A 27,915-nucleotide genomic window follows, 5' to 3' on the forward strand; every position below is an offset into this window, starting at 1 on the left:
TTTTCCTCCAGTGTCTTTCCCGGGAATAATGCATGAGATGCTCAGCACGGCAACAAGAGTGAGTGCTTTAAGATGGGGCCCCATTAGGGAGGGTTCCAACTGTAATTGCAAAATGTATTTTACATTTTGAGCTACTGCTGTAGTTTTAAGTTTGTACTAGTTCGAGGGGCCAATTACGGACTCGGGGCCCCAAGCAGTTGCCTGCCCTGCCTGTTGACAAGCAGCACCTCTGCCCATGACACCTCGAGATGGCTGGACAGTCAGCTCTGCCCCCCCCCCCCCCCCCCCCCCCCCCACACACACACACACACACACACACACACAGTTTTGCCCTTCTGTGGCACATTGAATAACCTGCACATTTTAAAAGGGGTCCTTTTTCAGCTTGCAGGGAAGTCAAAGATTAATAACCAGCATTAAGGTTGGCCACCCAGGAGCCTATTAAAGGTTTCTCCCGTTCATCTCTAACATATAAACTTTTTGTAATCATGTGGTCCCAACATCCTGGATCTCTTCCCTTAAAGATGACCAACATAAGCAGCAGGCTCGTTCAGAGTTCTCCTGAGAGAGATGAGGAAATTCACAAATGTCAAAGCTGTTCATTATTTAAGATCTGAAATGGATTTATTATGTCAGACAAGTACAAAATGCTCTTTTCAGACCAAACAAGGCCATCCAGCAGTGCTGCAATCTAATCTGGGCCAATGAAATCTATTTTTGACACACATTTTACAAATGATCAACAAACATGTGTAATCATCACTGAACCATTTCCCTGAACTGCTAAAATAAACAAATCTGATGGAGTTCTTGATGCACTTAAAATCAACCAGATAAGAGTAGAAATGTTTTACTATAATAAATGTTATATCATTAATCTAAAGTAGTTTAGAACATTAATCTTTGTTTCTGTAAACGTTCCAGTTTTGACTGCCCAAATAGCACAATTACTTTCATAGAAGTGTCTTGCAACAGCAAGTAGCAAAGCATTGATGTAATCACAACATCATCAGTTCTGCATGTGTTGCACACATAGACAAAAAATAATGATCCATAGAACATTCTTAAAAATAGAATCAAGGTAGTGTGAATGTGAGTTAAATAATAGCCCTGTAGACTACACTGAACACATGATATGGATTAAAATTTCAGATCAATGCAACTTTTTTAATTAAAAAAAGTAAATGTGCCCAAACATGATTAGACCAAAAATGAATATGTACAAATGAATTATTAGTCAATTCATAAATAACTAATAATATTAAATAATCATGTCTGATAATCAATTGGTATGTTGTTCATTAAAGGTCCCTTATTTTTACAGTCTATGGTCATTACCTGATGACTACAACACCCTGAACAGGCAACAACCAGCAGCCAATAGGCCGCCAGAGATCCAGATGTGTAGCCTGCCTAAAGGCTAGTGGCTTATTGAAGGTTGCAAGCTTTAGTTAGAGACAACAACAAACTAGGCCTACTGCTTGAGTTCTGGTAAGCTAACATCAAACCATTAAAGGTTTTAAAAACGTAGTATTCAAATCAAATCATTTCCTGTAGCTCCCTCTGGACCAATAAATGACTCCCAAAAATCTGTTAACAGACTTTAAAGTGTAAATTCAGTGGATTTTCCTTTGATTTGGGTTTTATCAGAAGCCTTAATTAATAAAAAAAAATTAAAAAAAAAGCATCATATTGTAGCCTACATACCTCATTAGGCCAAATAGGTTAGGACTATTTCATAAGATGGGAGCCAGTAGAAAGGCTGATCTTAATTTAAAAAAAGAAAGAAAAGAAAGTGCATTGCATGCGAGGAGTCGACTGGAAATAATTTCTCTTTGCTGATAGGTCGTTGAGCTGCACCAGCCCTCACTTGCGCATGGATTGGCCTACTGCTCCGTTTTTCTCCACTTTCTCATTGGCTTTTGGCACTGATAGTTCCCTGCCATCATCTGCGCGTGCAGTTTTCAATGAATATTGTATGTTGGCTCTCAGCTCTGGGTGCTCATCCTTTGAATCAGCGCGTCGGTCGAGCCGCAGGAGGAAAGGCATCCTGGATGAGCACAGAACCTGATGATGGAATTTCTCCCGGAGACCGCAGCAGCTGCTCGACCACCACTGTCTCCCCCCCTCCTCCGAGAATAGATAAGAGAGAGAGAAAGAAAGAAAGAAAGAGCAGGACGGATTGTCACGGCGAGGAAAATGTTCTGCGCGAAGCTGAAGGAGCTGAAGATATCAGGAGAGTGTCCGTTCTCCAGTGGCTCCCCAAATAATCAGCTCGGAGACTTTGAGGAGCGCTCCACTGACGCCGCGGAATTATTGCCCATTTCTAAGGACGTTCATGGGAAAACAGGCGAGGATATACCTCACCAGAAAACCTGCAGAGCCAAAGTTAACCTGCACACACTCGGGGAGAGCATTCGGAAATTGGCATGTCCAGAGGTGAGTTAAAAACATGCATTTAATATTCACCTCATGCACCTACTACTTTACATAAAGATGTACCTGCAGCTGGATTTGTGTCACGCCTGCTCAAACGCACAGAAATCTTGCCTCTATTTCCACTTGACATGAATTCATTGTAATTTGCTTTTCATTTTTGAATTGTGGGCGCTCCTGTATTAAAAAACTGTTGTCAAGTTTTCCAGACGCTGACGTTTGAACTGAACACAATGTCATACAGTTTCAGAGGCTGCATACTGCCCTGCAACGAATGATGAGACTGTCAGATCACAGCAGAGACTCTGAAAGGTAACACATGTGTTTTTTTTTTTTTTAAATACAGCTCCAACCAGGATATGAATACATATCACACTACTTCTGCTGTAAATAGACTGCAGCTGTTGTAAACTCTTGCAGGCTTAGATGCACAGCAGGCATTCCTTGATAAAAAAAGTGATGCAAATATGATTCAAGCCCAGTTGGCCTTCTTTTAAGCTCAAATCCCTTACAAATGTACCCCATGTATACCCCACCACACCCCTCCACTACTATACTAAAAATCCTGATGACAACAGATGTGACGCAGACTCAGGCTTGTAAGGAGACCAGGAGACTGTTGAAAACCACAACACAGAAGAAGAAGTCGAGCTGATAATGACAAATTGTCCACACGTCTCTGAGTATATTCAGTTTAATGTAGAGTTAAGACAACACATTCCCTAATAAAAGTCAATGTTAGATGTATTCATTGATTTATTGTTTCGCTTTTAGGCAACCATTATGTACTGGTTTATAACCTGTGTGCTGCTTACTGCTTAGTAACATCATTAGTACATTATGTTATATTGGTATGTCTGTAATAGTTTTTGTGCTTTGTGTACTGTTTGTATTTTACTAATTTCCACTGGAATGTCATTAATTTAATCAACATTCGCTGCAGCCTTTCTAATTCAAATTTGCCCTGCTCCTCTGCTTGTTTATCTCTGATATTAAACTGAATGTCTTTGGGTTTTGGACTGTTGTTTATTAAAAACAAACATTAGACGACTTGGATCTTAACAGGACATTTTTTTTAAGTATTATCCCCCTTTTTCTGGAATAAAAACAAAGTGATGATTCTTTGAGAAAAAATATGCAGATTAGTGGTCTATGAAAAAAGTAGGTAGTCGTGACTCTAGTTTGGTCCACTGAGCACTGGTTTTATATGTTTGACGATGATACTTGCTGTTTTTGCAGTCCCTTCATTTGCTGTGCAGACTGTCAGAGTTGCAGCGATGACCCCGAGCATTTGGTGGAAATGATGAACATTTACTCAACCAAAACAGGTTATGTTAAATCTGGAGCTCGACATTTTTAAATTTGTGTATTTAAATGATGGGCGCTGCGGTCTTAACGGTTAGATTTTTTTGTATCGACAGAAATCCAGATGGAAGCTGTGAAAATGGCTCTCGGCGAGGAGCTCTTCAACATGTGCTACGAGGAGGACAGACACATTTTGAGGGTGGTGGGGGGCGCTCTTCACGACTTCCTTAACAGCTTCAACGTCTTGTTAAAACAGAGCAGCACACCGCCCAGCCCGGACAGAGGGGATTGTGTAAACCAACCTTCAGTCTTGTGCTTAGACAAAGATCTGGGTCTGCTTACTGTCTATTTCTTCAACCCCCGCCCGACCACTGAGCTCTTCTTTCCTGGAGTCATCAAAGCTGCTGCCCGCCTGCTGTATCACACCACTGTGGATGTGTTGATGGACCCCCCCGCTGCTAAAGACAGCATCCTGCAGTCCAGCCCGCAGCCCAGTCTTCTGTACACAGTCGTAGTTAAGGATGCGAAACACCTGAGCCCAAGTCCCCTGCGGGCGACCTCAGCGGGGACCCTTCCTACCTCTCTGTTTTCCACCATCTTCCCTTTCCATCTGATCCTGGACCCAGACCTGGTTTTGGTGCAAATAGGACACGGTCTCAGGAAGAGACTCAGCAGGAAGGAGGGACTGAGGCGGTCTGCTACCTTTCAGGAACACTTCTCGATTGTCTCGCCCCAGATCAAGTGTACCTTTCAGGGCATTCTGACCATGCTGAACACGCAGTTTCTCATTCGGATCAAGCATGGATACTCCTCCACAGATAACACAGGGAAGGTACGTCCTCATATCTGCGAGGTATAACTTAAAGCTATAAGAGTGACATCACTGACTAATGAGCAGAAAAAGGCCTTCTGGTCACTTATAAGATAGAGAGAAAAATCAGGCCATTTAGAAGCGGCCGAGCTTGTTAGTGGTGTACTACTTTGGTGCACTTGGCCTGAGGAAGAGATCAACATTATACCCCCAGAGGAGATCAGAAGCAAATGTCAAACCATTTTATCCATCAAAGGCACCGTCATGCTTGTGCTATTTATGTGTGGGTGCACAGCAATCGGTCGCCACGACAGGAAAAAAGTATCCGTGTGTAAACATGGCCTTGGTGTAATGACTACTGACATTCATCTAGAGTGCTTCCATTCACTATAACACCAGTAGATTTACTGTTCAAGCACACAGAGTGGAATGAAACTGGTAGGAAAAAGCACCAAGTTCAGGTGGTTACAAAGCACAATCGCAGGTCGTAAGTCCACTCTCAATAACCGTGACAGAAATGTTGAACAACAATCACTCCTTGCAGGAAGTTGTGCTGCCATGATCACAACGGTTAACACAAATCTGACCAATCCCTGTGGATTCTATGTGGCCTTGCAATTTTGTTCATTGTTTTTTTTTTACAAATTTGAATAACCCTGTTCCCAAACTCCCGCGTCATTTACATACCCAAAGCCACGTCTTTGATTTCTCAAACATTTGGCCCTGAGCAGTGTCCTCTACATCAGAGGAGACTGTTTACTGAAGCAGAGGGCTATGCTAATCCAGTGAGAGCTACGATGCTTTCTACTAAAGCGCCAACTACTGTATGGACCTTTCGGTTTGTGTTGATTTCGTTCAGCTTTTTTCCGTCAAACATATCACTCATTGTGAATATTTGCTGTGGTGATTGTAAACAAAAGCTGTTTCTGCAGCATGCTGTAACACTCCTGGTCTGATACCTACCCCCCTCAGCAGTGGTTCCAGAGTATAAAAACGACCATTTAAAAAAAAGTCAATGTTATCACTGATGGTCTCGTGCGCTTTTGATGGTTATAATACAGAAGCCTCGATATTCATTTCAGTCTGATTCATTACAATTTTAAACTCCTTTCAGGGGCTTTAAGAGACTTTGTTCAGTGAATCCTTGAAAATAAATGAAACACGCTATGTCCTCTAGTTTTTACCTGTTCTATAGTAAGCCATCCCATTATGGCCGGTTAGGTTTTTTGGCTGTGTTCCTGATCTCCAACCATCAGAGGCTGGTTTGCTGACCTCAAAGAGGTCGTGCTTGGGTACAGCACGGTACAGATGGCCAGTGTGACCGCGCCCTTATTCTGGTGTAGCATCGGAAATAAAAAAGTTTATCAGTGTAAATGTTATGCATAACGGACAAACTGCTCGCTCAGCAAATAAATTGCGTGAACATTTACCCATAGATGACTTATTATTAAACTTAGATTGATCAGGAAACAGTCGTTCTAACTCTGAGTGATCCAAAATGATTTGTTTATTAAATGTCCTCCATATAAAATACTTTTTAAACTCCATATGTGAGCACTAATTCTTGTTATTACGTGCATGCCATCTATTTCTAAATACAATGAAAAGTATATAGAAAGATTTGTGCAAAAGCAGAAACTGATACAAAGCACAGTTGAGGATTATGAGAATATATGTCAAATTATTAAAAACAAAATTTAGACTTCAAAACAGCAAAGACAGGAGATCACCTGAGCCCATAAAGACAAATCTCTCCACCAGCTTTCACGGCATTCAATCCTCAAGACATTTCATTCGTCATCCATGTGGTGGCGCTAGTAAAGAGGTCAATGGTTCATTAAAGTTTCCTCCTCTGGGAACTGTCTTTACATTAAGTTGTTGAAATCTTTTGAATAGTTGTTTAGATAACTTGACTGTGGCTAGTGAAAGCTAGACTTGGGTAAGATGTTTTTTTTTTGTTTTGTTTAGTGAATTCCTGTTCCACTGGAACATCAACAAACCCTTTTTTGTGTTGACTGCTGACAGATGGCTGCATACAGCTGCACTTAAATAAATATCAAACAAATGACAAATATTCCTTTCTTTATGTCAAATGTAAAAATGTATATTTATGCCCTGTAATAGTTCATACATGTATATGTTGTATATTAGGATGTATATGCACAGATGCTACTGATAGAATAACATAATCATTCCTTTTTTGGCCGTGGGAAATTTGTTGTTAAAGTAAATACTAAGTGACTTTTGCTCCATGAGAGACTATACACAGTAATCCTGATTGATCGTCTTTCACAGAAGGAAGCTATCGAAATACACAGTTAGGCTCTTTACATGACAAGTTTACCAATTTGAATAGACACTTTTGTTTCTTTCATTCCAGCTCATGGACCTAAAAGGTCAGATGATCTACGTGTCAGAGTCCAACGTCATCTTGTTCCTCGGCTCCCCGTGTGTGGACAAGCTGGAGGAGCTGACCGGCCGCGGCCTCTATCTGTCAGACATCCCCATTCATAACGCATTGCGGGACGTGGTGCTGGTCGGTGAACAGGCCAAAGCCCAGGACGGTTTGAAGAAGCGTCTGGGGAAGGCCAAGGCCGCGTTGGAGCACGCTCACCAAGCACTGGAAGAGGAGAAGAAGAAGACCGTGGACCTCCTCTTCTCCATCTTCCCCGGCACTGTGGCACAGCAGCTGTGGCAGGGCCAAACAGTGCAGGCCAAGAAGTTTGAGCGGGTCACGATGCTCTTCTCTGACATTGTGGGCTTCACAGCTGTTTGCTCGCACTGCACCCCGATGCAAGTGATCACCATGCTCAATGAGCTGTACACCCACTTTGACCACCACTGTGGAGAGCTTGATGTTTACAAGGTAGATTGAAACATTTAAGACCTCACTGCTGAGCATTTTTTTTTAGAATAGATCTGATGGAAAAGTCAACGATTTAGCCTGTATTCCACTTAACCTTTGTGCAGCTGCCAAGTTGTTTACCCATTAGATATTTCTTATATCAGACAGTTACACACAGACACACACCGCATTGTTGCAATAAGTTAAAATTTAAACAAACGTTTGTTTTTTTAATAAAATGACTAGAAAGTGGCCCTATCAACAGGTGAACAGTATTGGCATTATGTGAAACTGTTTATTTCAAAGTGAGAATACTACGTCACGTTTCACCTCCTGGTACATTTTTTAAGAAGAAGGAATTTTACTTGTAAACATTACAACTTTACAATTATGTTTTTCATCATTAAAAATAGAATCTGTGCTTAAAATGTAACAGTCAGAGCCCTTTAGGTATTAGTATGTTGTACTTTATTTCCCCCCAAAAAACTGTGTTACAGAACGCTCTTTATACGGCTACGTGTAACTGTGGTCTAGATCAGTGGTTCTCAACTGGTGGTTCAGGACCCAAAAGCGGGTCACGGAGCTGTTTTCAGTGGGTCGTGAAGATGTGCCTGGCAGAAATGTTTTTGTCAAAATGTCTACGAGTTGCTTTTTAAGCAAGATTTTTTCGTTCCATTTCTTTGTTCTATCACGCTTTCTATCGTCTTGAGGAAACTAGGGTCGCGATTTTTCACTAAGGAGTTGGTGGTGGGTCCTGAGGCTTGACCAGTTGAGAACCTAAGTGACATATGTCTTTTTATTTCTATTTTGGCCTAAACAGTAAAATCTTCAGATTTTCTGATCGGTATATTTGAGTAAATTTGGATATAAAGTCAAACAAAAAAATGACACCCCCTCAGAATGAGCCTAAAAACATCTCAAATTCATAAAGTGTTACGAATGACATCTCCTAAATAGTAAAGCAGCCATGGCGCTGCCTGTGGCTCGCTAAAAACACATTAGACGGCATTTTTATTTCTAATTCTTTTAAGGTTAATGTAGCTGCAAAAACACTGGAATAAGTACAGAAATATCAAGTGTTAAACATTTAAAAAAAATATGTGATCTAAAAAGAGTTCAGTATATAAGGTATTTAGCTGGGGTATATAGTGTCAAATATTTAACATCATATGCCTTCAAATGTTTTGATATTTTCTGAAAATAAAACACCATTACTGGATAAGTTTCACAGGCCGAGACTATGGTTCAACTACAACAGTGATGTCTGCCAGGCTGCTAATCTACAGGGAGGTTGGACAATGTAATCAAAGTGTCAAGGGAGCATAACAGAAAGAGCAGCATGTTTGAGAAATACCTCGTAAAACGCGAGGAAGTCAGAGGTTCCTTCAGGACCCTGTTTCCACTCCACATGTATATGGGCCTCAAAATAGTTTCACTTTGTCTCTGAGTTGCTGAGTGCTCTCCGGTAAAGATTTACAAGAAGCAGAAAAAGAAGATGAAACACTTTTGGACTTTTCCAAATGACCAGGGATAAAGCACATCACAGTTTAAGTTTTATTACTCTTTAGATTTCTGCCCTTTGTCTTGTTCTGCAGAATGAGGAGCACCTCAGACTGTTGATGGATATCCTCTTTGTATTTGTAATTTTTGCTCAGGGGCTACCGTCTTGGTGGTTTTAATAAAGTTTATAAAGTTTAAAAATCATTCTGTAAAGACTCACTGAGAAGGAGGCCCTTGACTTTGAGGACGACTGTGCACAAACAGCTCTGAGTGATTGTAACGATTATCTTCCGTGTTCAGGTGGAGACCATTGGTGATGCATATTGTGTTGCTGGTGGTTTACACAAGGAGAGCGAGATGCATGCCGTCCAGATCGCTCTCATGGCCTTAAAGATGATGGAGCTTTCAGATCACGTTATGACACCAACAGGAGAACGAATACAGGTGAGGGTCAAGCACTTCCCAGTGTTAGACGTATCATTGCGCCTGATGACGTGTCCTCCAAAAAGGCTGGAGAGTTCTCTTATGGACACTCTCATGTCATTTTCATTTGAAAAGAATAACCTCCCATTCAAAAAGAAATGACCTTAGAATGGCTGCTGTCATTCAAGTGAATCTATGTAACAATTTAATGTAACATCAGTAGAGAATTAAGTAAAACTTTAACCCTTTCTTCATCATGCTTCAGCGTGCCACTATAATATTACACATCTGTTATGTCTAAGAACTTATGTAGCGCTGCATCAATGCCACTATATGAGAACTGATCAAAGTCAACACAAGAAGTAACAGTAAAATGTTAACAGATTATGCCAGACACCTTGATTTTTTCACCTCACAGAAATGTGCAGTCATAACAAAACGTGTTATCCTGGGTTAAGATATTCCTCTTAATATCATGACATATAGGCTAATAATGTAAAGTATGATATACAATATTTACATGACTTCTGTCCCTGACTGTATCCACCTAAAAGTCAAAATATGGCTTTTAATTGATCATTTTTCATGGAACCTGCAGCTGCTGAGCATACTGAAAACACAACATCTTAGAATTTTTTCAGAAAAAAATATGTAACTGCAGTGGCTCACAGATTGAAAACATTTGATTTTCTTGTTCACATTGCCCAAAACAATATTCTCAATGCATTTCCCCTCTAGCACACTTTCAACAGTATCACATGCATTTGTTATGGACTCTTTTAAGAGGTGAAATTTGTTCACGAGAGAGTATTATAGCTGTCAGAATGATCACATATTTCATTACTAGCATGGTGCATGTTGATAGTAAAAACTGTAACGTGTATTATGTGAAACAGACAAGAAAGCTGTAGTGAAAACTAGGGCTGGCCATTTCCCACAACCCCCCGATACCATACATATCACGATACGATATGTAGCACGATACGATACATATGGTGATAAACATTGATTTTAGATGACCGTGTCCTACACAGAATACACTACAACAGCTGTTCTTTATTGTTGAGAATAACAGCAGAGGCATAAGGATCCTACAATTTAAAACTCCTTAAGTCAGGTCCTCAGAGAGCCTACAAATACATTAAAATATTTGAATCCCAGAGATATGTCTCTGGTGTTATTGTGAACTGCACCATAGGTCATCACAGCTCTGCAGCCACATCGATTCTGTGACATCTGCATGGATACATGTATTTGCAAGGAGCACATGACGATATATTGCCATATCTATTTTGTGAGCACAGCCCTGGCGCGAACACTACACTACAGTCATATAGAATTTAAAAGTTGGTGTGTAGCTTTTCATGAACACTAATAGCACCATTGATGGATAGAAAGACGAGAGGAAACCTGAAACATGTGAATGTTGCATTTCCCCCCCCAGATGCGTATAGGCCTCCACACTGGCTCAGTACTAGCCGGTGTTGTTGGAGTGAAGATGCCACGATACTGCCTTTTCGGGAACAATGTCACACTGGCCAACAAGTTTGAATCCGGCAGCCAACCAAGAAAAATCAACATCAGCCCGACAACTCACAGGTTAAGTACCACTTCTAAATCCAGATCCAGGCGGCAAATTATACCTGCTTTTTCCACAAGAGTTGCAGAACTTCTCTTCACGTCCCGCTAAATATAACTTGATTCTAAAAGACAAATAATGTCAAACTGCTAGAATATACTGTTGTCAGATTGTAGTAAGCCGATGCTCTATGGTATTGCTTGTTTCCTGCAGGGGGGAAAGCAAAAGTGCTCCTGACAGGAAACTTAACTTTTAGAAGAGCTCTGTGTTTCCTCTTGTGTCAAATAATTTGCCACGTTGTTTTTAGTCTCATGTTTTATTTGTGTGCTCTTGGTCCCAGACTGCTGAAGGATCGCCCAGAGTTTGTCTTCGTTCCCAGGAGCAGACAAGAGCTTCCGGCCAACTTCCCCGAGGACATCCCTGGTGTTTGTTACTTTTTAGAGGCGTCCTTCAAAGCTTCAGAGCTGACTCTGAAATAAAGTCAAGCTGTTACAGAACCACACAAAATGTATCCAGTGAACACAGTGGCCAACACCTCGTGTACTTTGGTTAAGGTTGTTTTAGATTTTGATGATATTGTCTTTCAGTGAAACTAGTGCAGCTTCTTGAGAACACAGATGTCAGCTTTCTGTCAAACGTGAGTCTTGTCTCTGTACAATTATCCATTTGTTCAGATGTAGCACAGATTTTAAAAAAAACTTCCTTTATTTTGCTTCCAGAATGAGTCGTATCTGAAAACTCATACATTACAGGAAGTGTCTGTCAAAACTCCTATATACTGTTAATGGAAGATTTTGAGACTGTTTTATTCATTTTCACAGCTATGAGCTTCAAAGTATGTAAAGAAACAGTAAACATTGCTCATTTTATTCTGTAGCGTCTGTAAAGAAATTTAAATATTGTCATCATGCATAATGTAGATATGATGCAGAGAATCATTTTGGATGTTTATCCTCAATGTGATGTTGCCAAATGGAGTGTTTATTTAACAAAAGATAGTTTTCTGTAAATATTTGACTGGTTATTTACATGTCTGGACTAGGTTCCTACTAAAGCGGTGGTTCTCAACTGGTCTGGCCTCAGAACCCACCACAACTCCTTCATGAAATTCTCCACCCAAATTTCTGATATTTTTCAACCAGTTATTTGATGAAAAATTGTTTGGAACTCAAATGGTACAAAGAATTTTGGCTGACAGAACAAAATGAACATGTTTAAAAGAACTTCAATTACTTTTTGATAAAAAATAAAAAAAACTCCAGGCACACATTTGCAACCCACTGAAAACTGCCCCGCGACCCACTCTTGGGTCCCGACCCACCAGTTGAGAAGCACTGTACTAAAGCTCCGTGGCTTGTTGATACAACAGAAGAAAAAAAAATCAAGATTAAAACAGATTTTCACAATTTATAATTTGGAAGAAGCAAAGCACAAGAGAGCTTTCAAAGGGTTTACCAGACGTGTGAACTTCTAAAGCTGAGGTTCAAGCCTCTCTTTGAAGGATGTATGCAGAGCAGATTCAGGTGCCTTATGGAGACTTTACTGGCAGGATCACAGAGGCTTAAAATATAATTACATGATCAGTTTAGTTGCTTTTTGTTGCTTTAGATATGGTTTAATATGTATTTAAGTGTTCATAAATTCTTCCAGAGATTGTGGTACCAGCTCAGTATATATTTGTAATAACGTGATTTAGATTTGCATTTATTAGACATTAGACATGAAGCATTCAGAGGTTGCATTTTCCTAATATAAGTGTAAATGTATTTTTTACTTTTTCCACTGTACACATGTTTATACTGTATTTATTAAATTGGTTTCAATGCACACCTTTGTTATAAAACAGGAATACGACACAAGAATCCAGTGAATGTTATATACTGTCACTTATAATGATGTGTTTTAATCTTTCATGAAATGTATTTGAAGCGCAATAAATATTTACGTTAACAGGCTGCAGTGACTTACCCAGTGTGGAGAATATAGCCTTTAATAAAAAAAAAGTATTTTCAATGTCAAATTTGGTTATTTGAAAGAATTTTTTTTTTTTCTGAAGCGTATACATGTATTTAATACATTTTAGGTACTTACATTTATTAACTATTTGTCTTTATCAATTTGAAGTCAGGAAATTTCTGCAAAAAAAACAACAACTCTTTTAACTATATTAAAATAAATGATCCTGCAGCTCAAGTAGCTCTTGAGATTTAGATTTCACACAGATGATTTATTATTGGCTAATATGTACTGTAACCACTTAAAACACCTATATAACTGGACAATCGCTCCCTTTTGACCTGCTTCAAATCTTATATGGATTTTACTAGTTAAAGCAGCAATAACTGCAATGCAATAATAAAAGCTGATAAGTAAATCCCTTAGTTATTATGCATAATGAGTGGGCCTACTTTTTTTTAACTTTTTATATGTTTGTGGGTATTTTGCTGATAATACTTTATTACTTTAAATTAATATAACTTTCAAAGCAGGACTATTTTAAAAAGACAAGTTTTACATTGTAGTATTGGCGATTTCACACAAAGGGCCATAGTATCGGCCTACTTTTCTAAATGATTAAATATTTAGAGAATGCTTGTCATACAAATGACTTTTTAAAACTTTTTTTTTTTTTTTTTTCAAAGATATCCTTTGCTGATTTTAAACAATACATAGATAATTAAAGTTTGTAAAGTTTAAAGCGCACAACGTGAATTGAAGTACCAAAAATCGGTGCATGCCCGATTTTAGGGCTCACCAGCATCAGTTGGGCAACAACGCAGCTACATCCTCATTGGTCAGGAAATGTTTACGTAAGACACTCTCCAGTCCTCCCATTGGCCAGATTGGACGTCAGTTACTTGCTGAGAGAGAAAAAAAAAAAAAAAAAAAGGGGGCATGGACTCAGAGTCACTGAGCATCTGTACCAAACGATGAAGGTTGTGTAGGATTCAACTATTTTTTTTTTCCTAAAAATAAGAAAAAAGAAGAGCTGCTGCTATCATGGTGTGTATATTCAGATATTATATTATGCTTTAACGCTGGTGAATAAGACAGTTTGTCGTGCGACGTGCTATATTTGCGTAGACATTTCCTGCTGGGAGCCCGTTGTCGTTATTCAGTAATTTCCTGGTATGTCTAAAAGGTGTAGCCTCATAGACTTCAGCCTATATTACGGATGAAAATATTACAGACTACATGCATTCAGTGTTTATATGTTTTACTCGTATGTTAAGTCGTACTACACAGTGATACATCGGTAGTAAATCGCCAGGTAGCCTACTGTATGTCATCATAATATTGACGCTGCTCGTGTGTTTTTCTCTGGCTTTTCCATTATTATATTTACAGTATGGTTTTGTGAATCACGCCTTGGAGCTCCTCGTTCTAAGGAATTACGGCCCCGAAGTGTGGGAAGATATCAAGTGAGTTTCTGGAGCAAGTGTTTACTATTCGGCCCTGTTGGTATCACAGGTTACACTGTGTCCAAACCACAGCACAACACGGATCACTGTTACACAGCTCACTATCAGCTCACTGTTTATCAGAGGTTTACTTGTGCAGTCATAATTAACCTTCATCTATGCTACCAACCAATTAAACAGTATTATATTTAAAATGTTACTTAAATATTGGTCAGCATCTCCAATAATTGTAGTCAGAGGTAAAAACGTGTTTTTTTTTTTCCAGGCTTGTAATTTGGCTGGAAGAAGTATTTAGATTTCAGATTGTCCATATTTTGGTTACTTTAATCCACAACAGTGCATCCTGTTTTATAAAATGGTGAAATAAGGTATTTTAAAAACAATCTGAAAAGTAACTTATTAATTTTTTTACACAACACACAATGGAGCATCTCAATCAAGTATAAGGTCTGAGTAAAGCTTGAGTATTTTTATTGCATTGGCTTACGGGACAGTTTTTGCATTTCACTGCACATTTGTAAGTGACGAATCAAAATCTTGTGTCTTGAATAATCTAGCGGTCAAATTTAATATTTAAACGTTTTGTCCTGTAATTTGCAATAATAAGTAAAAAAAAAACAGTGGAAGCGTCCCATTTTTAAAAAAATACTGAGGTCAGAACATTAAAGTCCTTCTCCTACCAAAGAGAAAACTTCTATAAATCAAAGATGAATTTGTTGTTAACTTCTCCTTACTAGTTTCTTGACAGTTTTAGTTATCACTTAACTTCTTTTGATTCCATTTCTTTTAGATACTTTTCATTACATTTTGTAATGACGGCAGGTTACTAAGAGTCCCAAACTCTGAGAAAGAATTCAGAGGACATGACCTCAATGAAAAGCTACTTCAGAAATAAACCCATGAAAACAATACTTGAGTAGATTCACTAATTTAATTACACCTGCACTGTCATACTATGCCTTCACTGAATTCTGAAAGTGAATATAGCTTGTGAATATAATAGAGGCAGCGGTTAACCCTATCGACCTCTTCAGCATTTACATGTCAGCTTTTAGCATGCTGAAATGTCTGGCTCAATCTCAGTTTTTTTTTTCCATTTATAGTCTTTAGTAAATGACACTTGATCCTGCACAACCAAGGAAATTCAGACAAACACACAAAACATCATCCAAGCAGCCGCTGCCTTAAATGTTCCCAAAGTGGTTCTATAGCAGCCCTCCTTCTGAAGCACCTCTTTGTAAATCTCTGAAACTGTTATCATGAATATCGACTACACAATTTATCATGTTTGTTCTGTTTTCAGACTTTGTTGAGTGGAATAGTTTAATAATGAATTCATGTTTTCTCTGCTAAAGATGTCAAGGCTTGGTATGTTTTCCCAGCTGTGATGTGTTCAGATCAAATGAATGCTGCTGGTCAGGCCTGTAAATCATTTTTGTTTTTTCAGTTAAACAGAAGTAATCAGAACCTCATTAAGTTCTGGGGATTTTTTTTTTTTAAGTCAGGTCATTGAATATATAAATAGCAAATTGTAACTCTTAAGTTGGACCTGCAGAACATGCAGCTGATGACCTGGACTACACAGTGTAGAGTGCTAAAACCCACAAAACCTTAAAGTAATACGGAAACTATCTTTATGTTGTAAATCACTCATGAAGGCTCACAGGCTAAAACCAATGAATTATTAGTAAACTTTCCCCATGAACATTTAACATAATAAGCAACAGTTAAAAAACAATTGCCTGAGCAAGTCATTTTGTACTTTTTACGTCTGTTGTAAAAAATGTGCCGCTGCTCATGAGTGATGACTTCACTTTGTTCACAGGAGGGAGGCTCAGCTTGACATCGAGGGTCAGTTTCTTGTAAGAATCATTTATGAGGATACCAAAACATACGACCTTGTTGCTGCTGCGAGTAAAGTCCTCAGTAAGTGACCCTTTATTTTTGTAATTATTTGAATGTATTGCATGATACAAATGTGGCTTTTTCACACAAACATTTGCATCCAAAGCTAAGATACTGACAAGATGCTTTCTGTGTTTCAGAGATCGATGCGGGGGCCATCTTGCAGATGTTTGGGAAGATGTTTTTCGAGTTTTGCCAAGAGTCTGGATATGACACCATCTTGCGGGTGTTAGGATCAAATGTTCGTGAATTCCTCCAGGTAACTTCTCTTCCTTCATGCATGTCAGTTTACTCATTAGGAGATGGTCTGTTTTTTTTTTTTTACAGAGAGCCTGCATTGGTAACTGGACTTGAATTGTTTAAAAGATATTTTCACGTATTGAGCAGGGGGTGCACAACTGAATTAGATTTTGTGTTGCATTATGGGAATTGTAGGATCCATATATGGAGCATGACCCATTCTCTGGACGAGAGCTCCCCATGAATGGAACTCAAAAGCTCTTGATAACAACATAGGATGTCTTGTTCACCAATCCGCTCTTGTGGTTTAGTTGGGAATTTCTTCTCAAACGCAACGCCAAAAGACTGAGGGTATGAACAATTTCCTCAGACATTTTAAGTAACTCCTTATCCGTTTAAATAACATATTGACCTATTACTCACCAAAAAGTGAACGTCAGAGGAAATCACAACTTGTGAAATCTGAGCTTTCAGAAAAGAGGGGGGCTTTTATATGGAGTCTTCTACTAAACATCATTAACAAAACCTAGTTTAAAGGCACAGTCAAAATAGCCTTGCCTCTACTGCTTTTTTTTTCTTCTTCTAAGGTATCTTTGCGGCCATTTTTGCCTTTATAAGATAGGACCGCTGAAGACAGACAATATTGGGAGCAGAGAGAGGGGGATGACATGCAGCAAAGGGCCGAGTTCGGATTCGAACCCACGGCGGCTGCAACAATGACTGTAACCTCTGTACATGGGGTGTGCAACGAAGCCACTGGGCTATCCGGCGGCCCTGTTTATATTTTTAACATACATCGTTTAACCTGTCTGTTGCAAGTCCACTGTTATTATGGATGTGCAGTACTGAAAAGCTGTCTGTCTTCAATGTTTCATGAATAATGTACAGCATCATTGTGTCCCAGCCAGAGTTGAATGAACTCGGCTATGATTGGATGTTGAATATTTGATCTTTTTATATCTAAATTTTCAGAATTTGGATGCTCTTCATGACCACCTGGGTACCATTTACCCCGGGATGAGAGCTCCCTCGTTCCGCTGCACCGACGCCGAGAAGGGCAACAACCTGATTCTCCACTACTACTCAGAGAGAGAAGGCCTGCAGGACATTGTGATTGGAATCATTAAAACTGTAGCTCAACAAATCCATGGAACCGAGATAGAGATGAAGGTCTGCCCTGCTGCTTTTGTTCCTCTTTTGTGTATATTGAAGCTAAAGCACTAATGGCTCACTCTGCTACTGAAGACGATGAATGGAGAGGACTTTTTCGCTTCCTCTCTAATTTATTTTGTCCAACACTCAATTACGTCTTTTAGCCCTTGTCATGGTCTGTCTGGGTGTACATGTATGAGTTTGTGTCTCAGGATGTAATTGAAGGTCAAAGGTTATAAAGTAATGATAAAACAACAGACAGTTTGAAAATACCAAAACAGGAACAGTGCTGTGCTGTGCCGTCTGCAGTTCAGCAGTGAGTTTTTGGCTAATGTCTGTGAGTCAGAGGATATTTTTAGATCCAAGTTATAGAGTCTCTGGCATGGGAGTCTTGCAGGGAGTTTTTTTTTCTTCTGAGGTGAAGTTTAGGTTTGTCTAGCTGTGGATGGATTTGGATTGGTCTTTGATTTTATGTTTTTTATGTCATTCAGCCTGAAGGAAGAACCAAATGTTTTGGGTTACCTGACAACACTAATGACATTTAGTCCAAATAAATAAGTAAATGTCATTAACATTTTGTTTGTATGTTAAGGTGTAGCACTCACTTCCCAGTCTGTACCTTTTACATCAGTATGTTATTCTCCTTAGACGTCCTCCTCTGTACTCGAGCTGGAGTTATTATTATTTCTAAAGATTTTCTCTCAGATCTAATTGTATTGTTTAGGAAGGATTATATTTTTCGGCAATTGTGTGTGTGTGTGTAATGAAAGACCAGAAAAAAAGCAGGCCCTCCAAATGTGACACCCAATTTCTGGAAATATTAGCCTCTGTTGCTGTAGCAACAGGGTGCAGAGACGGCAGCTTGACGTCAGCACTCCTTATGCACATAAACCCATAAAAAAAAAAAAAACGTCGTTGTATAACTAGTACTTCTTCCACAACAAAAGAAAGGAGATGTATACTATCATTAATTTGAGTTTGGTAATAACACTAATATTGAGTGGGTTAAGCATTTAATTAAAAAATATTGATGGAACTACGTGCCATTCAAACTTAATTATATCCCTTGCGATGACGTACATTTTTGGATTGATTATTTGACTCCATCTTATGCAGATGATCCAGCCGAAAAGCGCAGAGTGTGACCACATCAAGTTCCTGATTGAGGAGAAGGACTCGGAGGAGGAGGCGTTCTACGAGGACCTGGACGGCTACGAGGAGAACGGCACACAGGAGACCAGGATCAGCCCGTACACCTTTTGCAAATCCTTCCCGTTCCACCTCATGTTTGACAAAGACCTGGTGCTAACACAGTGTGGGAACGCCATCTACCGTGTCCTGCCTCAGGTGTGAACGTCGTATGCAGTATAAGTCTGTTTTACATGTGGCCAGCACAGTTTGATCAAGTCAGCACTTTGAAGTCTTACAAAGGCTTGTATCTTTGGCAGAAATGAAGACAAATTATGGCAAAGAACTTTTATTACTTTTAAAGAATAATTTTAAAGCAAATATCTCAAACATTTATCTGCTTGATTGTAAGGATTTGACCCTTCTCTTTTGTCATTAATGACAGTATACACTAAGAGACTTTTGGTTTTTTAAAGTTGGTTGGACAAAATAAGTTATGGTAAAAGTTAAAACTTCAGAAACTTGAAATGAAGATGATAACTGCATCAGTCACATTTATTTAACTTAGTTAGTTAGACCAAATGACTCCAATTAATGTAGAAAATAAACATTATTATTAATAAACATATTAGTGATTTGGACCCTTCATTGTTTTTTGTCTCCAACTGAAAACTGGTCTGATTGTCCAGAATGCATCAGTGATTAATGTTATGACTACTGCTTTCTAATGCGATGTGACTAAAAGATGTCTGTTCTATTTACTCCTCAGCTCCAGCCTGGAACCTGTAACCTCCCTTCAGTTTTTTCTTTGGTCCGTCCTCACATCGACTTCAGTTTTCATGGCATCCTCTCCCACATCAACACTGTCTTTGTTCTGCGAAGCAAGGTAAATATGATATATATTTGAGCCTTTTACACTGCGATTATTACGTTCGTTTCTTATATTAGCATACGCTCAAGGGGTGAACAGATGTACTACGTCACAGCATGGCAGCAATGATCAATAAACGGTTTGATTAAACATGACAGAACGTGAAATATTCTTGTTTACTTGTGTTTATGAGCCAAGTTGTATTTTAAGCGGCTGCAGAGCATTTTGAAAGACTGTGTTTTTTTTTTTTTACAACAGTATTGCCAAGAATGAAATTGTTTGTGCAAAAACAGAAATAAACTTCATACTGCACATGCAGGGTTGATAAGTCTGGTAGAATTGAGAAACAAGGAAAGAGCAGATCAGAAATGTCTTAAGGTATACATTTAAGAAGCTTTTCACTCCTGAATGCTTCTTACGCCTTAAAACAAAACCAAAAAGTTGAGAGTTTATCTTCACACACACAAGAAAACAAATTCTCTCCGGTGTCTGATGATGCATGTAACACTTAATGTGAAAAACATACAGATGTTAAAATAGTGAGCTGAACTGGTGCCCAGGCAGATTTAGAGAAGAACATGTAATGAAATATTCATAAGTGTGATGTAATCCTGACAGGAGGGCCTGCTGAATGTAGAGACCGTGGAGAATGAGGACGAGCTGACGGGGGTGGAGATCAGCTGTCTCAGATTGAAAGGACAGATGATTTACTTGCCAGAGGCAGAGAACATCCTTTTTCTTTGCTCACCCAGGTAAACCCATGTTGCTGTCTAACCCCCTGACAGCAGCGCAGGCTGAATATATACACTTCAACCAATTTCTGGCAAAGATGAAAATCCTGGATTTCAAATATCCGAGGTGTTCTTTCATTTTGATGAATGCCGATGCCTTTATATACAAACAGAAATAAAACTCACTATGTATACATCGACCTTGAGTAAAAGTTAAAATCAGAAGTCTTTATGATTTGCTACAGTCACATACAACTGTGTTTTTGTTCATGGTATTCTTCTATTACCCCTACAGTACTTTGATGATACATAAGAACTTTTCTTTCCTTACACTGGGTTCTGTTTGCTCCAACTTTAGTGTTCAAGAAGTCAGTGCCAAAAAGGACTGCAACTATTGATTATCTATATGTTTTTCATTTTTCTCAATTACTACATTACTTGTTTGGTCTATAAAAATGTTTACATATTGGAAAAGGCCGGTCAGTTTCCGAAAGCCTAAGATGATGCACTCAAGTATCTTGTACTTGGATAACCCTGAAATCAACTAATATGCTGTCAAAGTAGCAGCTCTTCCTCAAACTATTACTCAAACAGGAGTCAGTAGTGCTCCTAATGATGTGATGTTGATGTGGATTAATATAGAAGAGTCAGTGTGGGATTGACTGCACTACCAATGTTCACTTTAAAAAGGGAATATGTTCAGCAATGCTGTCCTGTGCCTCCTAAATGTTTTTCTAAAGGACATTTGATTAATTGAGGATTGCTGTTGGGTAATAGTGTGGTATCTGATCTTTGTCTTAAATGAGTGGACAGACCCTTGACATTGATTATTATTTTTTCAAAATCAAAAACTGACAGAGAAATAAAATACATCCATCGTTGGCAACACAAATTAAAACAAACGTGTGATTGGTTGTTTCATCCATCAAACTAGAAGATAGCCCTCTTTATGTTTTGTACAATATATTTTTGTATTTCATTTGTCCATTAGAAAATCCATAAATAATATCAAGACACGTATCGATGAATTGTACAAATGAAGTGTACAGACACATGTTCTGTTTTGCTTGTAATCCATTCCTAATGAGGACAAAAAGATCATATATCAGCTAAAACTAACCTTCTGTTGAGCTGACTGGGATGTATCTGCTTTCCTAAAATAAAATGTGTTGAAACATGATTAAAAAAAGGAAGAAATACACAGAAACAGAGAAACCCCTTGAGCTTGTAATTGCATGAGTGTTTCTGTTATGACTTCCATTAGCCTCTGTAACCCCTGGTATATCCAATCAGTCATATCTATTGAAATATCGGATGCAGGAGAGCAGGGTTTAAGAGGTCTCCTCCTCACAGATCGAAGACTCTTTTTTCAAAAGGTTGCTGGCTGAAAGGATGTGACTGAGGTGGGGACAGAAAAGCATGTTTTCATCTGACTGGAGAACACTGTGTCTGACCTCACCATACAAGAGGAACATTTATCTGGAGACAGTAAGCACTGTGAGCACCATGGTGATGTCATTGCTGGGACATACTTTATCTTGGGTTTAAATTGTGCAGACTCTTGATATGAGTAATACCAAGAGAAAGGCCAAATTTCCTTTTACCCACAGACACAAATCAGACCCTTTCCTTCCACTGAACATGACACTGTAACTCCAGCAAAAAAAAACCCAAAAAAACCAAGTTCCCTCTCCTCTCTGTTTGTCTAGTGTAATGAACCTGGATGATCTGACGCGGAGGGGGCTATACCTGAGCGACATCCCGCTACACGATGCCACGCGTGACCTGGTGCTGCTGGGCGAGCAGTTCCGTGAGGAGTACAAGTTGACCCAAGAGCTGGAAATCTTGACAGACCGTCTGCAGCACACACTCCGGGCCCTGGAGGACGAGAAGAAGAAGACAGACAGGTTTGACGATTTTTCGAGATTTTTAATTAATAGTGTGGCCTTCAAATCTTTTGTTAAGTTAACACATTATACATCAATGACGACAAAGGAAGAAATTATCCTCAACCTTTGATCATATTTGATCAAACATCGACAAAGTCGGTAGAAGTCTATTTCTTTAAAAGGGAAATACTGAATGAGAACTGTCTCTTTTCTTCCAATGGTATGTTTGGACACAAAATGGAGATGACAAATGTGTGTGACTGTGTACTACACACTCATAATAGTGCATGATAATACACCACAGCTGTCATTATCATTCATTCTTAATCATTCCCTTTATTAGCATGGGCTAGACAAATATTTGCAGCAGGGTGCTATCAAGTTTCAGTACAGCACAGTTATATTAAAGCTTTACAGCCACCAAGGTGTAAAATCTAGGGTTGTACACTAAGCTGATATTAACATTAGCAACTCCCTTGTTCCTGCTATGGTGAAAAAACTCAGTTGGTTTGGACTCTGACTTGAAGAGGGCCTGTGCTCTTTTTGAAAGCTAAAGAGAATCTTTGTTGAGGCTGCTGTGGGAACTCTTTATTGTATAGGTAACGCCTTTCACCCCGTTGATGGATCCTTATATTTTTATTATCATTGCTATTCTTCAGCCTCAAAGTGCCCCAGACCCTATGGTTTAATTCAAATGAATGGCTCCTCTCTAAACATTTAGGAGAATTACTACCACACTGTCATTGCTAAGAGCTTCACAACACTTTTTTCTGCATCTATGTTTTTTTCCTTTTTGCCCCTGCATCTGGATTCTTGAAGACATTAGAGATAAATATTTATAGTCTCATCTCTCGGGCAGTTATACTCTACATGCATGCGTAGACTTTTATTTGGGGACCATGATCTGTTTTGTATGCATCATGGGTCCTCACATTATGTTGCATCATGGAAGGTACTATGCTTTTAAAAAGGCAGCCATGATCTACCCAGTTACCATAGAAACACCATCCTCCCATCCGAGAGCCGCTTGCATAGCGAAATTGCCAAAAGGTGGTGGGTGAGCAAATAAAATGCTGATCCAAAGGGTGGACTTGAGTCTGGCAGCCGCAGCCCATTCCTCTGCTGCTCGAGTACACCATAGCTGTGCTGCTGCTCAAAATATACATTTCTCCCCTTCTTTCTAGATTGCTCTATTCCGTTCTGCCGCCATCTGTTGCGAACGAGCTGCGGCACAAACGGCCTGTCCCGGCCAAGCGCTACGACAACTTGACCATCCTGTTCAGTGGCATCGTGGGATTCAATGCCTTCTGCAGCAAGCACGCGTCAGCCGAGGGAGCCATCAAGATAGTCAACCTGCTCAATGATGTTTACACACGTTTTGACATCTTGACTGACTCTCGGAATAACCCTTACGTATACAAGGTTGGAAGCAAGAATTTACTGCATAGCGAGCATTTGTATGCGATTCTCACAGTGAAGGGGGAAAAAAAGTGAAGAGATTTGTGCTGCAAGTTTCAAGTTAACACAAACACACGGATAGTAGTCTGGGATTGAATATAAAGTATTTAAGAGCTTTTTAACTTTTAAGTCCTTAGTGTCTCTAAGCGTAAATGCACTAGTGAGGACATACAAGCTAATCTTGGTGAATAATGAAAATTGGAATGCACATAGAATTCAGAAAGAGAGTAATTAGGCTGATATCAAATGACTTCAGTTTTTCTCCATAAGAAGAGAAGTGCTTACTTCTAAACACAGTCTAGTTTTACAGCAGGGACTGCACCGCTTTATAGGCCTCGTGCAGAAGATTTATACTACAGGCTTTCAGACAAGAATGCACTTTAAGAAGTCAAGCAGACCTCTGCACTTCCAAGGGGATCGGCTTCAGGCACTGGGTCACCAAAAGAAGTAATATTTACTCAACAGGCCGAGTGGCTAGGTGGTCCTGTGTTTTTAAAGCTGGCCTCAAAGGGGGCCTGAATTGCATAAAGCTGTTTAAATGTTGATTTCAGAGTGTTTCACTTTATTTCTGTCTCACAGTTTTTCATGATCCAAAAGTAAAGCAAAGCAGAAGAGGTTGTGACATAACTCTGTGTTTTTCTCATTCAGGTGGAAACAGTTGGTGATAAGTACATGACGGTGAGCGGCCTACCGGAGCCGTGCACGCACCACGCCAAGTCAATCTGCCACCTCGCCCTTGATATGCTGGAGATCGCCGGACAAGTAAAAGTAGACGATGAGCCAGTACAGGTAAAAGGATAAAACATTGTGCACCTTAAAAAGAAAAACTGAATCGAACTGTAAATATTGTATGCTTTAAAAACACTGAGAACTAGGCAAACCCTTTTATTTGTTCATCAGGAACAACTTCTACGTTTGAGAGTACAAAAATCCAACAATTATAATTTTATATCGGCAGATGACTTGTGTGTACATTAACGATGATGGGAAGTTATTTTTTTTATTTTTTTTGAGTGGATGTAGGTTGTCGTTTTAATTTTTTTCAGGTCTGCTTTCGCTAATTTAGTAAACCTGTTCTTTATTTGATATTGTTGGAAAATGAATATATTTAAATGCTGAGTGCCATCCCTCTTCTGCATCTGATAAATACTGTGTACTTAAGTTCCATCTAATATGACCAAAATATTCCCCTCAAAGTGTTTCTGCAGGGTTGATGTTTTAGAATAACAGCATCTATACATCTGGACATATTTCCCTGCTGAAGTAATAGGTTGTGAAAAGTTGGATAAAAAACAGCAGACGTTTGTTTAAATGACTGTTGGAGATTGTTATTGTAGCACGGACTGTTAAGACTTCACTTTGGAAAATGATGTCTGCTTAACAAAAGGCTGTTTATTTTTTTGGGACATGGCACTGGCTGAAGAGGAGCCCGTTTTAGTTGCAGAAACAGACTCAAGTCATCTCACGATCTTGTGTCTAAAAATAGATTCCCATTTATCCCGGGCACTCGCATGTGTGCTCGAGCTCGGAAGACAACAAGCACTGAAGAGCCTACAAGATCAAGTGTAAATATTAGTCTGCAGATTGCCTAGAGCTACTTTTGGAATTGCCACTTCATTGCAACGCTGAGAAATAGATCTAATTTTGTGCATGGAGTGATTTCTTGCAAAGTTTATCCACCCACCGAATGTTGCACCTCTTCGGTCGATAGCTTTCAGAATCCGTGCCAACAGACTAAGAGACACATCTAGCTGGACGGTTGAATCTCTCTCTCTGTGGAGCAATAATATCTCGCCTTGTCCTTGATTTGAACATTTACACATTTCATTGTCTTTCTGCAAAGAAGAAGATAAAATCCATTTCTTGTGGTGATTAATTTACAGCAGATAACTAACGATCTGTGCTGTGGACATGATAAATATTTAAACGTTGTTTTGCAAGTATTTGACAGAAAACAGCGATATCTTTGGCATGTTTATAAACTTTGGTTTAAATATAACTGATATATTGAAGAATCAAGAGTGGAGTGAATGAAGTAGTGTCCTCTCTCATTCCCCTCTCCTCGTAGATAACCATTGGGATCCACACAGGAGAAGTGGTGACTGGAGTGATCGGTCAGAGGATGCCCAGATTTTGCCTTTTTGGGAATACAGTCAACCTCACGAGTCGTACAGAAACCACTGGTGAAAAGGGGAAAATAAACGTCTCAGAATACACTTACAGGTAAGAGGAAGAACCGCAGTTTGAGGTTTGAGGCTTTGCAACATTGTCACGAGAGCTGAGTAGATATTTGTGAGGAAACGATCACGGTTTGACGGAGAGGACAAAACAGACTCCAATCTCTAATATAAGCCAGGAGATGTATAGACTTGTCAGTAGATTTGATGGTCTTCGCTGACACAAGCATGCGATCATACAGTACGTTCCTCGGAGGCCTGCAGCAGTCTTAGTAATGTATATTTTTCCTGCAGGTGTTTGCAGTCTGCTGAGAACGCTGACCCTCAGTTTCATTTGGACTATCGTGGCCCTATAACCATGAAAGGCAAGAAGGACCCGATGAAGGTGTGGTTTTTATCCAGGAAGCCCACCGACGCAGATGCCGCGTTAGTTTCAGCTTAACAAAAGTCAGAACCAACTAAAACTCCACGAGTGTCTTGAGATAGAGCGTTCAGTGTTGTACTAGTCTAGTCGAAATGTCAGTATAATTACGCACATTTTCAGGCAGGAATGAGATAACAAAAACAAATCTATCAACAGACACCCAGATATTTTATATATAAAGAAAAAACCTGTGTGAAATTGTTTTTTGGACTTGTTTTGAGTCTGTAATGTTGCTCTCCAGCTTTACCACGATCGGTTGTGACCTATCTGTTTTTTTGTTTTTGAAATATATATTCACGTACAGTCAGTGAAGTGTTCCTTGATAAGGTGAGGTAGCCAACACAGTAAATGATACATTCAAGTTTGGTACTATTTTGGACAGAGTATTCTCACATTGTTCTGTACATAATATCACTAAAGGTTTTTTAAAAGAAGATTATTTCCATCTATCTTCAATGTTTTTAGCTGCTATATTTGTCATATTTTTACTAAAGCCAGCCAAAAGACGTGTGAGGATTTATAGTCACTTAAAGTCTTCATTCAAAGGTGAGGGCAGTGGATAGAGTGGGAAACTGGCATGAGAGAGCGGGGAACGACATGTGGCAAAGTGCAGGAGGGAATCGAACCCGGGCTGCCCGCTTCAGGGACTGTAGCCTCTGTACATGGGGCCTGCAGTTTAACCAGTAGACTATCTAGCACCCCATTGTTTTCACTTTTGACAGATACAATCTTGATTTAAAATGAAATATTGACACATACTTTAACTTAACATTACGTCCATGACGTTGAATTACTGTGACTATTGGAGTTTTTTTCATTGGATAGAAGAGCTGTGAAGTTTTACACTGAATGTGTTTCACATAGACCATTATAAGGGAAAAATAAATAGATATTGAAGCTGTTTTATTTATACAGATTATTATCACCATGCTCAATTGTTTTGCACAAAAGCTGCTGTTATTACTTTATTCATCTATTCATTCAAGAGTCAAAGCTTCATTATTTTCTTAAAAATAATAACTATAGTCTTTAGTCAACCCTTATCATCATGTATCCACGTCTTATAATCAAAATATAATTACACACTACTTTAGTTAACATATTTATTCAACATACAAGTTTTGGTGTGCTTCTTTGACAACATGTTGTTGTTCTGTTCTACTAAAAGTCGTGAGATAATCCTAATGATTTGACATATTTATTGTTAAAATTGTAAATGGTATTTTTCCTTTTTTTTGTCATAAGATGTGATTATTATGATCTTTAGAAAACATAATATATAGTGACAAAATACATGACAAAACTTAAGTATGGCTGAAACTACTCTTTGTGCCATATGTGATGTATGTGTTGTATTTACTTAACATAGGAAATGTACTACACTATTTTTCCACAGTCATTATGATATCCTCTTCACCCACACAGCATCCTGTGTGACAAACGAACAGGTGCCTCATACAAGTGCATTTCTGATCTAATTAGACATTATTGTTTTATTTTAACACTGTTTCTGTTGAAAAGTACGGTAATTAATAAAACTGTATTATGATTTGTTTGTTTTTCTATTGTGTCTCTGTATAACACACGCTTTGCTGAAACCTGTGGTTTGACAAAGACTA

The 27,915-nt window shown here is 39.0% G+C and overlaps 2 protein-coding genes across 2 annotated transcripts; both read left to right on the top strand.

Moving 5' to 3' along the window:
• The first annotated feature begins 1,839 nt into the window (after positions 1-1,839).
• On the top strand, positions 1,840-12,234 carry gucy1a1 (guanylate cyclase 1 soluble subunit alpha 1). Its single transcript, XM_061058955.1, has 8 exons — positions 1,840-2,439; positions 2,681-2,748; positions 3,676-3,764; positions 3,858-4,573; positions 6,933-7,418; positions 9,198-9,341; positions 10,765-10,919; positions 11,240-12,234. Exons 1-8 carry the CDS (start codon positions 2,200-2,202, stop codon positions 11,376-11,378), a joined length of 2,037 nt encoding a protein of 678 aa, XP_060914938.1. The 5' UTR covers positions 1,840-2,199; the 3' UTR covers positions 11,379-12,234.
• A 1,542-nt stretch (positions 12,235-13,776) lies between these two features.
• gucy1b1 (guanylate cyclase 1 soluble subunit beta 1) lies at positions 13,777-27,845 on the top strand. Its single transcript, XM_061058968.1, has 13 exons — positions 13,777-13,902; positions 14,248-14,321; positions 16,147-16,247; positions 16,367-16,485; positions 17,439-17,636; positions 18,735-18,965; positions 19,516-19,632; positions 20,236-20,369; positions 22,058-22,255; positions 23,422-23,659; positions 24,344-24,484; positions 25,764-25,918; positions 26,167-27,845. The coding sequence occupies exons 1-13, from the start codon at positions 13,900-13,902 to the stop codon at positions 26,312-26,314; spliced, it is 1,857 nt and encodes a 618-aa protein (XP_060914951.1). The 5' UTR covers positions 13,777-13,899; the 3' UTR covers positions 26,315-27,845.
• Positions 27,846-27,915: the final 70 nt, after the last annotated feature.

This window comes from Labrus mixtus, chromosome 2 (assembly GCF_963584025.1).
Source record: "Labrus mixtus chromosome 2, fLabMix1.1, whole genome shotgun sequence".
Classification (NCBI taxonomy): Eukaryota; Metazoa; Chordata; class Actinopteri; order Labriformes; family Labridae; genus Labrus; species Labrus mixtus.

What these genes read in the sequence shown, in the direction of transcription:
- gucy1a1 (XM_061058955.1), top strand. Translation starts at nt 2,200, where the DNA reads ATGTTCTGCGCGAAGCTGAAGGAGCTGAAGATATCAGGAGAGTGTCCG. An exon ending in CATTTACTCAACCAAAACAG is followed by an intron (nt 3,765 to 3,857) that starts GTTATGTTAAAT and finishes TTGTATCGACAG; the next exon opens with AAATCCAGATGGAAGCTGTG. An exon ending in CAACAGGAGAACGAATACAG is followed by an intron (nt 9,342 to 10,764) that starts GTGAGGGTCAAG and finishes TTCCCCCCCCAG; the next exon opens with ATGCGTATAGGCCTCCACAC.
- gucy1b1 (XM_061058968.1), top strand. An exon ending in TCTTTGTTCTGCGAAGCAAG is followed by an intron (nt 19,633 to 20,235) that starts GTAAATATGATA and finishes TAATCCTGACAG; the next exon opens with GAGGGCCTGCTGAATGTAGA. An exon ending in TAGACGATGAGCCAGTACAG is followed by an intron (nt 24,485 to 25,763) that starts GTAAAAGGATAA and finishes CTCTCCTCGTAG; the next exon opens with ATAACCATTGGGATCCACAC.